This window comes from Ranitomeya variabilis, chromosome 2 (genome assembly GCF_051348905.1).
Source record: "Ranitomeya variabilis isolate aRanVar5 chromosome 2, aRanVar5.hap1, whole genome shotgun sequence".
Lineage (NCBI taxonomy): Eukaryota > Metazoa > Chordata > Amphibia > Anura > Dendrobatidae > Ranitomeya > Ranitomeya variabilis.
The window spans coordinates 21,761,654-21,775,342 of NC_135233.1; the positions used below are offsets into that span (position 1 = coordinate 21,761,654).

General features: G+C 42.1%; 1 protein-coding gene across 1 annotated transcript in view; it reads left to right on the forward strand.

Annotated features, from left to right (window-relative positions):
• Window positions 1-13,689, forward strand: part of PLB1 (phospholipase B1) — a 127,351-nt gene that overhangs the window by 90,578 nt on the left and 23,084 nt on the right. Inside the window, exons 46-50 of the mRNA XM_077282094.1 lie at window positions 4,741-4,808; window positions 5,781-5,824; window positions 6,265-6,364; window positions 8,861-8,912; window positions 10,259-10,339. Of these exons, the coding sequence (XP_077138209.1) occupies window positions 4,741-4,808; window positions 5,781-5,824; window positions 6,265-6,364; window positions 8,861-8,912; window positions 10,259-10,339 (345 nt within the window). The remainder of the gene's footprint in view (window positions 1-4,740; window positions 4,809-5,780; window positions 5,825-6,264; window positions 6,365-8,860; window positions 8,913-10,258; window positions 10,340-13,689) is intronic.

The window sequence follows — 13,689 nt, forward strand, 5'->3', positions numbered from 1 at the left end:
TTCTACTAAGACGTCGCATCTCGCCTGGTCGCACCTATCGACTGGTCTTCCTTGCGTTAGCGAGCACCACTCCTCCCACGCCTTACCGTAAACCTGCCAAGTCGCCGGTGTCACTGAAGCCCGGATCAAGGGCATCAGTGATTGGCCACCATGTCCAAGAGGGAAGGAGGAATCCGCAGGCCCGACGTTCGCGCCCTGGGGAGGAAGAGTTTGAATGCCTGCCAATCGGAAGATAACAAAGAGTTAACAATTTTGTCATCTACAGTTGCCGTAAATCTGGCCCGGCACCAGATGTTGTGCTTCAGGCATAATAGTGCTAGGCGGCGCAACAGCGCGAGTGCTTGCTGAGAAGAAGAAGACATGCTGTTTAGGGCTTTTGCTGTTCTCAGCTGTTTTGTTGTAAATCTGATGTTCGTATTTTCCAATTGGGCACCCCATAGCTCGACTGATGTTACTATTGCCAGAATTTCCACCAGTGATGGGTCACGGCCCCATGCGGCCGTGGTCCATAGTTTAGGCCATTGGCCTTTGCACCACTGGTCTTTGTAGATTGCTGCAAAACCATCTGTAATATTTCCACCGACCATTAGGCCTAAATCTTTGCTTGGCGTCTCCTGCGCCATAACGCATGTATGCCCATTGTAGGACTCCAGGAATGTCCTCCAGACCAGCAAGTCTGCCTTCAGGGAGCGGTTGAGTCTAATTCTGTGGCTCGGCTGGGCTATGCCCTTGGTTGCTAGTGATAGTCGGCGTGAAAAGGCTCTGCCCACCGGCATTACACGACAGGCAAAGTTGAGCAATCCTAGTAGGGACTGCATCTGTTGTAGGGTGACTTTTTTTGCTTCGTAGCAATTTTTAACCATTTGCAGAGTTTTTTGCAGTTTATCAGCTGGTAATCGAAACACCATTGCATTGGTGTCTATTTCAATACCGAGAAAAGGCAGAACATTACAAGGGCCAACTGTTTTATCCGGTGAGAGTGGTACTCCGAATTTTCCGGCTAAAAACTTAAACTTTTGGAGAAGAAAGGAGCAGAGTCTGGAGTCCCCGGGACTGACGAACAAAAAATCGTTGAGGTAGTGAATCGTTGAGTTGCTAGCGGTTTCGTACCGCAATACCCAGTCTAGGAAGGTACTGAAAAGCTCAAAGTAATGACAGGAAATGGAGCAGCCCATTGGTAGGCACATATCGAAGTAAAATAGCCTGTCCACCTCACAGCCTAATAAATGAAAACATTCCGGGTGAACGGGCTAAAGGCGGTAGGCTGACTCTATGTCGGATTTTGCCAGCAGGGCACCGGGCCCAGCTGCGCGCACGAGCTCGACAGCCCTGTCAAAAGAAGAATAGGTTACCGATGACTCTTCCGCCGGTATCGCGTCGTTAACCGATTCACGCGTACGACCACTGTATTCTGGCCTGCTGCTGTTGAGTGATAAGTGGTCGCTGCCGAAAAAGGGAGGCTGTTTTTGGGACAGCATCAGTCGTAGCCAAACGTCCGTCGCTTTTACCCCCCAGCCCAAATCAGGCTGCATGGCCAACCGCCTGAGGAACTCCTCGTCGTACCGTTTCCATGCAGACCCGCTGTGACACTTATATGAATTATAGATTAGATCTTGGTAAATAAATAATTCAGAACAACGTTCTGGGTGCTTTTGGCCCATGATGCAGCCGAGAACCGCGAAGGCCTGGAGCCAGTTATTCATCGTTTGAGCTATTTTTGGTTTGCTCCTATCTTGAAACCGCTCGCCTATTCTCCTTTCCTTGTCCACGGACTGTTGGTCGGCCGATAACAGTGACCATATATCTACGTAAGCATTATCCCAAATTTTTTGCTTTGTCTCTAACTCAACGTGCGCTCCTAGCGGGCTAACTCCACAGAAAAATGCATCCTTGTGCAGACTAGCTGCTTGGGTGGTGCTAGTGTCAGTTGGTACGCCTGGGCGTGTCAACTGCTGAACTAGGGTCTTAATAGCGGCTGCCAGCTCGCTTTCTCCCACATTTTGTATTGTAGAGTGCTCACCGACATCAAAGAACTCACCGCTGTCAGATGCAGGCCGAGTGTCTCCGGACGGAGGTACTCTGGCTCCTGCCGTGGCGCTGTCCTGATACTGGCCGCCCGCCCAGGAGGATGAAGATGGCATGCCAGCGGCCAGCGCCGTGGCACGGGGATGTATTCTGCTGCATTGTGTCTGGTGCCGAGCGTCCCCTGGAGAGGGAGGTGCTCCGGCTTCTATTGTTTCGATGGTTCGGTGCTGGCTGGTGGACCGGGGAGGTACGTATGGCATGTCTCCCCGTGCGTCAGCCCAGGACGGAGCACGTGACGGATGACCTCTGTCGTGTGCTCGAGGATGAGAGGCTATTGGGGCTCCGACCTCTGCCTGGTCCGTAACGGGGGGGGGGGGGGGGTGTCAGTGCCTGTTCCCACCGGGTACCCGCTCTGGGTGTCCGGTGAGACCGCCGTCTTTCGGCATGCGACCGGTACCGCCCGTTGTAACTCCCCGATGTCTCTGAGCCGGTTGTGGATGGTGAGCGCCATCCGGAGGAGCGGGATCTATAGTGCCTCCTGCGGCTCCTGTGTGAGTGGTGTCGGCGTCTGGAGTGGGAATGCCGACAGCTAGAGGGACAGCGGGAACGGTGGTAGGAGTCTACTGATGAGGGTGAGGACGATCTGCGGCATCTATGCCTGTGATCGCCCTGTCTAGGGGTTGCGTTAGGTGCGTTTACCTCGGGAGTAGGGGGGACGTTACCTTGGCCATGGGGCGTGAGTGGCGGTGCAGGGGGTAGGGCCGGGGAAGGTGCGGAGACTATTTGGCTGGCACCGCAGGGTGACCGCAGAAGGGCGGGGACTGATAGGAAACTGTCTGCGATTTGCGTTTGGGAGCATGGGGGTGTTGGTGGCGCGTAATTTATTGCAGCTGTGTTAGTGTTTGGTGCGACTGTGTGCGTGTTTGGTGCGTACATTCCTGGCTGCGGAGCGTGCTGGCTGATCTGGATAGACCAGTCATCACGCTCCGCGGCCGTGTTCGTGGCTCTGGCCCCCGACTGCCCGCTCCCCCGCACAGGCAACGCCGATGTGCCTGCTGGGGGGACATGGTGGGCAAGGGGTGGGCTGGCCAGAGGCCCACGGTGGTGCAGTCCTGTTCTGGTAGGGGCCGGTCCAGCGCTCCGTGGTGGGTACCGGCACGGGGGGCTAGTGAGCGCTGTCTGTGAGGCGCCCCCCCGACCGATTTGGCGGGTTGGGGCCCCACAGGCTAACGCTGCGCTGCTGCTGCTTCCCGGGGAGTAAGTGGGCGGGGCTTGGCGGTCCCACGCCGGCATCAGGGAGGGGAAACTCCCTGACGCTGCAGGGGACTCGCGGTGTGCCTGGGCTGGCTGCCCCCGCTGCCCCCCGGTCCTCTTGAGCGGCTGGCGCGCCGCCGACGACCCCGAGGCAGCGGGCGATCCCCTGCCTGCCTCCGCAGCGCTGAATGTCTGCCGGGAGGAAGTGGGGCCGGAAGTGGGCGTGTCCCACAGGGCCCGCGCTGCACTCTGGGAGGCAGGGCGGCCTGTGTAAGAGGGGGAGGCTGCCACTATGTGCGCCGGGCCCTGAGCCTTAGATTGGGGACCGGAAGTGACCGGGGCCCGGGCGCACTTGTAGTTAGGAGCGGGCGCTTGGCACCGGCGGGCAGCGGAGCCCGAAGACGACGCGACGCCCGCCGCGCCCCCCGGAGCCGCACGAGGGGCAGAAGCGTGGTGGCTAGTCAGCACCGGCTCTGCTCCAACACGCAGGCGCTCGGGAGGAACGCCCCGAGCGTCTACCTGGCGTCGCAGCTGCACCATGATCAGCGGGAGCGCCGGGAGCTGAGAGAGGAGGCCCAGGGGGACCGGGGTCTGCGATGGACAATAAGGGCAGGTGAGTGGGGGTTAGCTGCGCTGGGGAGACAGGAGAGAAAGAGACCCCAGGAGAGGGGGTGTGCAGGGACGGAGCCCTGGGGGACGCCGGGGAGGCTAGGGGGTGAGGAGAGGGCACAGGAAGGTGAGCACCCAGGCCAGAATTAGGGGATCGCGACCATTGCTCACCTTCCTGTGCAACTCCTCGCTGTAGGGCCTCGGTCGTAGGGGCAGCCATAGCGGTCAGGAGATCAGGGAGACAACAGCTTCCAAGGGTCAGCCGGGGAGAAAGAGGGAGAACCTGGCCCGGTCACTAGAATTTAACCCCTGAGGGTGTGGCCTGACTCACCTCTTCTCCCCGGTTGGTCCGCTGGGCGTCCCAATCATGACCTCACCTGGGGAGGTAGTGGGAGGGGGGAATTGGGCACTGCACAGATTTCCCCTCTAACTGTCCCTTAGGGGCTCTGCAGTCAGAGGCACGTTCCTTATACAGTGCCGTGCCTACCATTCCGGATTGGTAGTTCTAACTATTTTTTCAAGATCTCTTAGAAACCTTCATAGATAAGAACCTACAGACTTGGCGAGACAGACATGAGGGTGAATATACAAGTACCTCACCATCCCGGGGTTGTTTATAATTGTGGATAACTTCTTTAATGATAATGAAATGACTCTGCTGACTCTGTTCTAGTCTACACAACAAAGCTGAAGAATAAATTGCAGGAAACAGTCTATTGTGCGCGCACTTCATTTTATATTTCTGGATGGAATTTAAATAGATGGTTGTTAATATGATAATATTGGAATACAAAGTTATTTTCCAATTATACAATCTCTTTAAGTATATATATGCTTATGCTTGGTTTTTAGGCCGGTTTTGGTGCCAAGTCAACTTCATTGGTGAACCTTATGACAGAGTGGAGAGGAATTTCATGGAGGTGAGATATATTATATCGTACTGGTCAGCCATGATGTGGTTTACTAACGCAGCTACTGAATATAAAAAGAGACCGGCACTAATATTACCGCCATACGGTGACCATGTAATGGCAGATTCCAGCTCTGCAGACCAGAAAAGTGAGTACAGTATAGATGAATCACTCACACGTGATGACCTTTCTGATTGGAGTCATTCACATCTTCTATCCTTTCCGTCTAGCCCGGACCACCATGACGACTTCTCCCAGCCAAAAACTTGTCTCCAGAAATAATGGTGTCCTTAAGAAAATCGCAGCACACAGGCCGTACCCCTGAAAACAATAAAGCCAGATATATAGTGCCCCAAAAATAAAAGTGCCAAACAGTGCCCCATACATTGTCATTTATGGAAATAATGCACCATACATTATTAGTGGTCTTCTCAGGGCCCCCTCTTAGTAATAAAGCGTCTCTTAGTACCGCCATACAGTAATAATGCCCCCTGTGTGCCCAGTGGTGTAAAGTGGAAGGATCCACAGCGGCCAGTGAACCGGAGCAGCAAATTCTATGGGGATGCAAAGTTTCGCCGCTAGTCCGAACTGCCACTCCTTCTTGGTGAGGCACAGTTAGTGTCCACCCGATAGCTGATAAACTAGATTATTAATGTAGCCAAGGTCTCTGCCACAGCTCAGCTGCTGCCTATGCAGAGTGCAGCAGTCTAGATGAGCTTGTCATGAGCTGGGGCATTCTTCATAGTCAGTGACCGAGATAACAAAGCTCTCAGAATGAAGAAGTGAGCACTGTGATCTCAGTCACTGCCTGTGCATATCCATGGCTGCGCTCTGCAGAGGCAGTAAATGAGACAAGAAATGCTGCGCTGTGCTCCCCAATATCTCCCCATCGCCTCTAAACACTAACAATGTAATAAACTTATATTTCTAATATTTTCAGAGTTATATGTGATTTATACTTCGCTTTACTTCTAATTTCAGCATTGGAGGAGACGGGACTCTGGACACCTACACAACATTACCAAGTAAGAGCTTCCATTAACATGGTGCATCGTACATACAAGATCTAGGGAGATGATACATAGCCATGCTCAATGTAAAAAAAAAAAAAAACTACTCGGCCTGTGTCCCCATGATAACACTTCCTGTAAATATGTGTTTTTTTTTCCGTACCCAGGATCAATTAGCCTAATGGCAGCTAATCAAAATCAATGTTCCATTTTTTTCTATTTGAAGTTGTAGATTGACAATATATGGTCTTGTGTCCCTATGAAAACAGTAAATTGTAATACCACCATGCCAGGAAGTGTTGTCCTGGGGACACAGAATGCTGGTGACTTCAATTACTAATTGTCAAGCGCAAGATTGAATCATAAGACTAAGAGTATCCTTCTCCTGTTATTTTAAGGTTCAGACAGGATAATTAGGATAATTTTTGGTCATCTAATTTTTTTTTTTCTTTCAGACATTTTGAAGGAATTTAATCCAAATTTAAAGGGATTCTCCACTGGTATTGACAAGCAACACCTAATGTTCAACGTAGCAATTGGTGGTGCCAAAGCTGAGTAAGAATTAATTTTTACACATAATATCTGATTTATAGAATCACATCTAATTATCATATCTAATTTAATATTAAAATGCAACTAACACTGACACACTGTGTACAAGAATATAATTACCGGTACTATAATAATGTCCCCATGTACAAGAATATAACTACTATAATACTGCCCCTATGTACAGGAATATAACTACTATAATACTGCCCCTATGTACAAGAATATAACTACTATAATACTGCCCCTACGTACAAGAATATAACTACTATAATACTGCCCCTATGTACAAGAATATAACTACTATAATACTGCTCCTATGTCCAAGAATATAACTACTATAATACTGCTCCTATATACAAGAATATAACTACTATAATACTGCTCCTATGTACAAGAATATAACTACTATAATACTGCTCCTATGTACAAAAATATAACTACTATAATACTGCCCCCTATGTACAAGAATATAACTACTATAATACTGCCCTTATGTGCAAGAATATAACTACTATAATACTGCCCTCTATGTACAAGAATATATCTACTATAATACTGCTCCTATGTACAAGAATATAACTACTATAATACTGCTCCTATGTACAAGAATATATCTACTATAATACTGCCCCCTATGTACAAGAATATAACTACTATAATAATGCTCCTATATGAAAGAATATAACTACTATAATACTGCTCCTATGTACAAGAATATAACTACTATGATACTGCTCCTATGTACAAGAATATAACTATTATAATACTGCCCCTATATACAAGAATATAACTACTATAATAATGCTCCTATATGAAAGAATTTAACTACTATAATACTGCTCCTATGTACAAGAATATAACTACTATAATACTGCCCCTATGTACAAGAATATAACTACTATAATACTGCCCCTATGTACAAGAATATAACTACTATAATAATGCTCCTATATGAAAGAATATAACTACTATAATACTGCTCCTATGTACAAGAATATAACTGCTATAATACTGTCCCTATGTACAAGAATATAACTACTATAATACTGCCCCTATGTACATGAATATAACTACTATAATACTGCTCCTATGTACAAGAATATAACTACTATAATACTGCCCCTATGTACAAGAATATAACTACTATAATAATGCTCCTATATGAAAGAATATAACTACTATAATACTGCTCCTATGTACAAGAATATAACTGCTATAATACTGTCCCTATGTACAAGAATATAACTACTATAATACTGCCCCTATGTACAAGAATATAACTACTATAATACTGCCCCTATGTACAAGAATATAACTACTATAATACTGCTCCTATGTACAAGAATATAACTACTATAATACTGCCCCTATGTACAAGAATATAACTACTATAATACTGCTCCTATGTACAAGAATATAACTGCTATAATACTGTCCCTATGTACAAGAATATAACTACTATAATACTGCCCCTATGTACAAGAATATAACTACTATAATACTGCTCCTATGTACAAGAATATAACTACTATAATACTGCTCCTATGTACAAGAATATAATTACTATAATACTGCTCCTATGTACAAGAATATAACTACTATAATACTGCCCCTATGTACAAGAATATAACTACTATAATACTACTCCTATGTACAAGAATATAACTACTATAATACTGCTCCTATGTACAAGAATATAACTGCTATAATACTGTCCCTATGTACAAGAATATAACTACTATAATACTGCCCCTATGTACAAGAATATAACTACTATAATACTGCTCCTATGTACAAGACTATAACTACTATAATACTGCTCCTATGTACAAGAATATAACTACTATAATACTGCTCCTATGTACAAGAATATAATTACTATAATACTGCTCCTATGTACAAGAATATAACTACTATAATACTACTCCTATGTACAAGAATATAACTACTATAATACTACTCCTATGTACAAGAATATAACTACTATAATACTGCTCCTATGTACAAGAATATAACTACTATAATACTGCCCCTATGTACAAGAATATAACTACTATAATACTGCTCCTATGTATAAGAATATAACTACTATAATACTGCTCCTATGTACAAGAATATAATTACTATAATACTGCTCCTATGTACAAGAATATAACTACTATAATACTACTCCTATGTACAAGAATATAACTACTATAATACTACTCCTATGTACAAGAATATAACTACTATAATACTGCTCCTATGTACAAGAATATAACTACTATAATACTGCTCCTATGTACAGGAATATAACTACTATAATACTGCTCCTATATGAAAGAATATAACTACTATAAAAGTTTTCATTGTGGTCAACTTTATAATAGCTATAGATGTCAGTTACAACACTTGAATACTATTGTTCTGATTTTATTTTGTTCACAATTGTTGTTATTTTTGCTCTCGGCTTTGCCTTTATGATGTTATAATGACCCATTATTTCTTTTTTTCACATAGGAATATGCCAAATCAAGCTGAAACTCTAGTGCAGAAGTTGAAGGAGAGCACTGTGAGTGTTATTTGATTACTAACAGTCCCATCTTTACGATTTATGAAGTTGCTGCTGGTGATTGCAGAGCTGCATGGTTCAGCTCTTGAGCTCCTGCAGACGGCTCCTGGTATCTCAGCTCCCTGCTTCTTGCACATGGCTTTTAGGAGCCTTGCTTGGCTTTTGTTAGGACCTGTATGTCTAGCTCTCAGGCAGTCGGTCTGGATTGCTCTTGGCTGACAGCACAGGAGGAGTGAATGCAGCCGGCAGCAGACACAGTGTGTCACTCCTCATCTCCGCCTGCACTAGTAATCAGATTTTCTCTAAGGCCATGTGCACACGTTGCGGATTTCTTGCAGAAATTTCCTGAAGAAAACCGGAAATTTTCTGCAAGAAATCCGCATTTTTTTTTGCGTTTTTTTTCCGTTTTTTTCGCGTTTTTTTTAGCATTCTGCAAGCGTAATTAGCTTGCAGAATGCTAAAGTTTTCCAAGCGATCTGTAGCATCGCTTGGAAAACTGACTGACAAGTTGGTCACACTTGTCAAACATAGTGTTTGACAAGTGTGACCAACTTTTTACTATAGATGCAGCTTATGCAGCATCTATAGTAAAAGATAGAATGTTTAAAAATAATAAAAAAAATAAAAAAATGCTTATACTCACCCAGACATCTCATCAGCGGCGTCCGTTCGTCTTCCTATAGCTGGTCTGTGCGCACAGGGCCTTCCGTGACGTCACGGTCACGTGAGCGGTCACATGACCGCTCACGACCAATCACAGGACAGTGACGTCATCGGCAAGGTCCTTCGCCGCACATCAGCTACAGGAACCGAACGGCAGCGTGCAGCGGTGAGGCGGGAACACTGCGCGGGACATCGAGGGTGAGTATAGGACTATTTTTTATTTTATTTCTTATTTTTTGACCACTTATATGGTGCCCAGTGCGTGGAGGAGAGTCTCCTCTCCTCCACCCTGGGTACCAACCGCACATAATCTGCTTACTTCCCGCATGGTGTGCACAGCCCCGTGCGGGAAGTAAGCAGATCAATGGACTCCTAGGTGTGCGGAATCCCTGCAATTCCGCATTTTTAATGAACATGTTGCTTTTTTTTCCGCTATGCGATTTTTTCGCGGAAAAAATCGCAACATTTGCACAAAAAATGCGGAATACCTTGTAAATAATAGGAGGCATATGTTAGCGTTTTTTTTGCGTTTTTATCACGTTTTTATAGCGAAAAAACGCGAAAAAAACGCTAAAAATCCTGAACGTGTGCACATGGCCTAATAATGCCGTCATAGGTGTGTAATATAAGCCCAGCGGGCAGCGATCTGCACTGTCGGCCATATGATTCTTTTCTACCCTCAGGAAATTAACTTCAATGAAGACTGGAAGTTGATCACACTTTTCATTGGCGGTAACGACCTCTGCCAGTTCTGCCGGGACCGGGTGAGTGATTCTGACACAAGTTCCTCAGTTATTTCGTTTTTTTCTGTGACTACAAAATAAATGGAAATAGACTCGGTGAACAACTATGAAATGCTCAGCCCCGACATTTCCTTATTCATACCCACAAACTTCAACTCTATGCTCAATACATCCGTATACTGCTGAATTAATGCTGCCATACAGTGCTCACTGAATATCCCCACAGTGCTCAGTTAATGCACCCATCTAATGCTGAATTACGTGCTGCTATACAGTGCCCTATTACTAACCTTTAGGGCTCATTTATTACATTCATTTATTGCTGAAGTAATGCTAACATCCTGCGCTTAATTAATCCTCTGCACTACCTAATTAAAACTGCTATATACAGCTCAATTGATGCTGCCATACAGTGCTCATTATATCCGCGAGAATCAATTCTGCTACAGACAGACATGCTTTTTGTTTTGTGTTTTTTTTGTGGCCAGATCTGGACTTTTTTGCAAGTGTTTTATTTTATTTATTTTCATAGAAAGAAACTAAGTAGCGACAGAAAGTTGTCACATTACATTTTCCATAAGTTGCCCATACTCATCTCTGACCCCGTATACGTGAACGCTCCACCAAACCTTCATGTGTGCTGTATAGGAAGAGGAAAGAAAGCTGCTACCAGACCGCTCCGTCATCGGCTTCTTTCCCCTTAGAACTGAAGGATCAGGAATTTAAATTTAAACTGTCGCATTCTTCTAGAATTTTATATAAACTGCCGCATTCTTATAGAATTTATATTTAAACTGTCGCATTCTTCTAGAATATATATTTTTAAACTGCCGCATTCTTCTAGAATTTAAATTTAAACTGTCGCATTCTTCTAGAATATATATTTTTAAACTGCCACATTATTCTAGAATTTAAAATTAAACTGCCGCATTCTTCTAGAATTTATATTTAAATTGCCGCATTCTCCTAGAATTTATATTTAAATTGCCACATTCTTCTAGAATTTGAAGTTAAACTGCCGCATTCTTCTAGAATTTAAATTTAAACTGCTGCATTCTTCTAGAATTTAAATTTAAACTGCCGCATTCTTCTAGAATTTAAATTTAAACTGCTGCATTCTTCTAGAATTTAAATTTAAACTGCCGCATTCTTCTAGAATTTAAATTTAAACTGCCGCATTCTTCTAGAATTTATATTTAAACTGACGCATTCTTCTAGAATTTAATTTAAACTGTCGCATTCTTCTAGAATTTATATTTAAACTGTCGCATTCTTCTAGAATTTATATTTAAACTGTCGCATTCTTCTAGAATTTATATTTAAACTGTCGCATTCTTCTAGAATTTATATTTAAACTGTCGCATTCTTCTAGAATTTATATTTAAACTGCCGCATTCTTCTAGAATTTATATTTAAACTGCCGCATTCTTCTAGAATTTATATTTAAACTGTCGCATTCTTCTAGAATTTAATTTAAACTGTCGCATTCTTCTAGAATTTAATTTAAACTGTCGCATTCTTCTAGAATTTAATTTAAACTGTCACATTCTTCTAGAATTTAATTTAAACTGTCGCATTCTTCTAGAATTTATATTTAAACTGCCGCATTCTTCTAGAATTTAAATTTAAACTGCCGCATTCTTCTAGAATTTAAATTTAAACTGCCGCATTCTTTTAGAATTTAAACTGCCGCATTCTTCTAGAATTTAAATTTAAACTGCCGCATTCTTATAGAATTTAAATTTAAACTGCCGCATTCTTCTAGTATTTATAATTAAACTGACGCATTCTTCTAGAATTTAATTTAAACTGCCGCATTCTTCTAGAATTTAAATTTAAACTGCCTCATTCTTCTAGAATTTAAATTTAAACTGCCAAATTCTTCTAGAATTTATATTTAAACTGACACATTATTCTAGAATTTAAAATTAAACTGCCGCATTCTTCTAGAATTTATATTTAAACTGCCGCATTCTTCTAGAATTTATATTTAAACTGCCGCATTCTTCTAGAATTTAAATTTAAACTGCCGCATTCTTCTAGAATTTAAATTTAAACTGCCGCATTCGTCTAGAATTTAAATTTGAACTGCCGCATTCTTCTAGAATTTATATTTAAACTGCCGCATTCTTCTAGAATTTATATTTAAACTGCCGCATTCTTTTAGAATTTATATTTAAACTGCCGCATTCTTCTATTCTTCTAGAATTTAAATTTAAACTGTCGCATTCTTCCAGAATTTAAAGTTAAACTGTCGCATTCTTCTAGAATTTATATTTAAACTGCCGCATTCTTCTAGAATTTAAATTTAAACTGCCGCATTCTTCTAGTATTTATAATTAAACTGTCGCATTCTTCTAGAATTTAAATTTAAACTGCCACATTCTTCTAGAATTTAATTGAAACTGCCGCATTCTTCTAGAATTTAAACTGCCTCATTCTTCTAGAATTTAAATTTAAACTGCCACATTATTCTAGAATTTAAAATTAAACTGCCGCATTCTTCTAGAATTTATATTTAAACTGCCGCATTCTTCCAGAATTTATATTTAAATTGCCGCATTCTTCTAGAATTTATATTTAAACTGCCGCATTGTTCTAGAATTTAAATTTAAACTGCCGCATTCTTCTAGAATTTATATTTAAACTGCCGCATTCTTCTAGAATTTATATTTAAACTGCCTCATTCTTCTAGAATTTAAATTTAAACTGCCGCATTCTTCTAGAATTTATATTTAAACTGCCTCATTCTTCTAGAATTTAATTTAAACTGCCGCATTCTTCTAGAATTTAAATTTAAAAATTTAAACTGCCTCATTCTTCTAGAATTTAAATTTAAACTGCCACATTCTTCTAGAATTTATATTTAAACTGCCACATTATTCTAGAATTTAAAATTAAACTGCCGCATTCTTCTAGAATTTATATTTAAACTGCCGCATTCTTCTAGAATTTATATTTAAACTGCCGCATTCTTCTAGAATTTATATTTAAATTGCCACATTATTCTAGAATTTAAAATTAAACTGCCGCATTCTTCTAGAATTTATATTTAAACTGCCGCATTCTTCTAGAATTTATATTTAAATTGCCGCATTCTTCTAGAATTTATATTTAAACTGCCGCATTGTTCTAGAATTTAAATTTAAACTGCCGCATTGTTCTAGAATTTATATTTAAACTGCCGCATTCTTCTAGAATTTATATTTAAACTGCCGCATTCTTCTAGAATTTATATTTAAACTGCCGCATTCTTCTAGAATTTAAATTTAAACTGCCGCATTCTTCTAGAATTTATATTTAAACTGCCGCATTCTTCTAGAATTTATATTTAAACTGCCGCATTCTTCTAGAATTTATATTTAAACTGC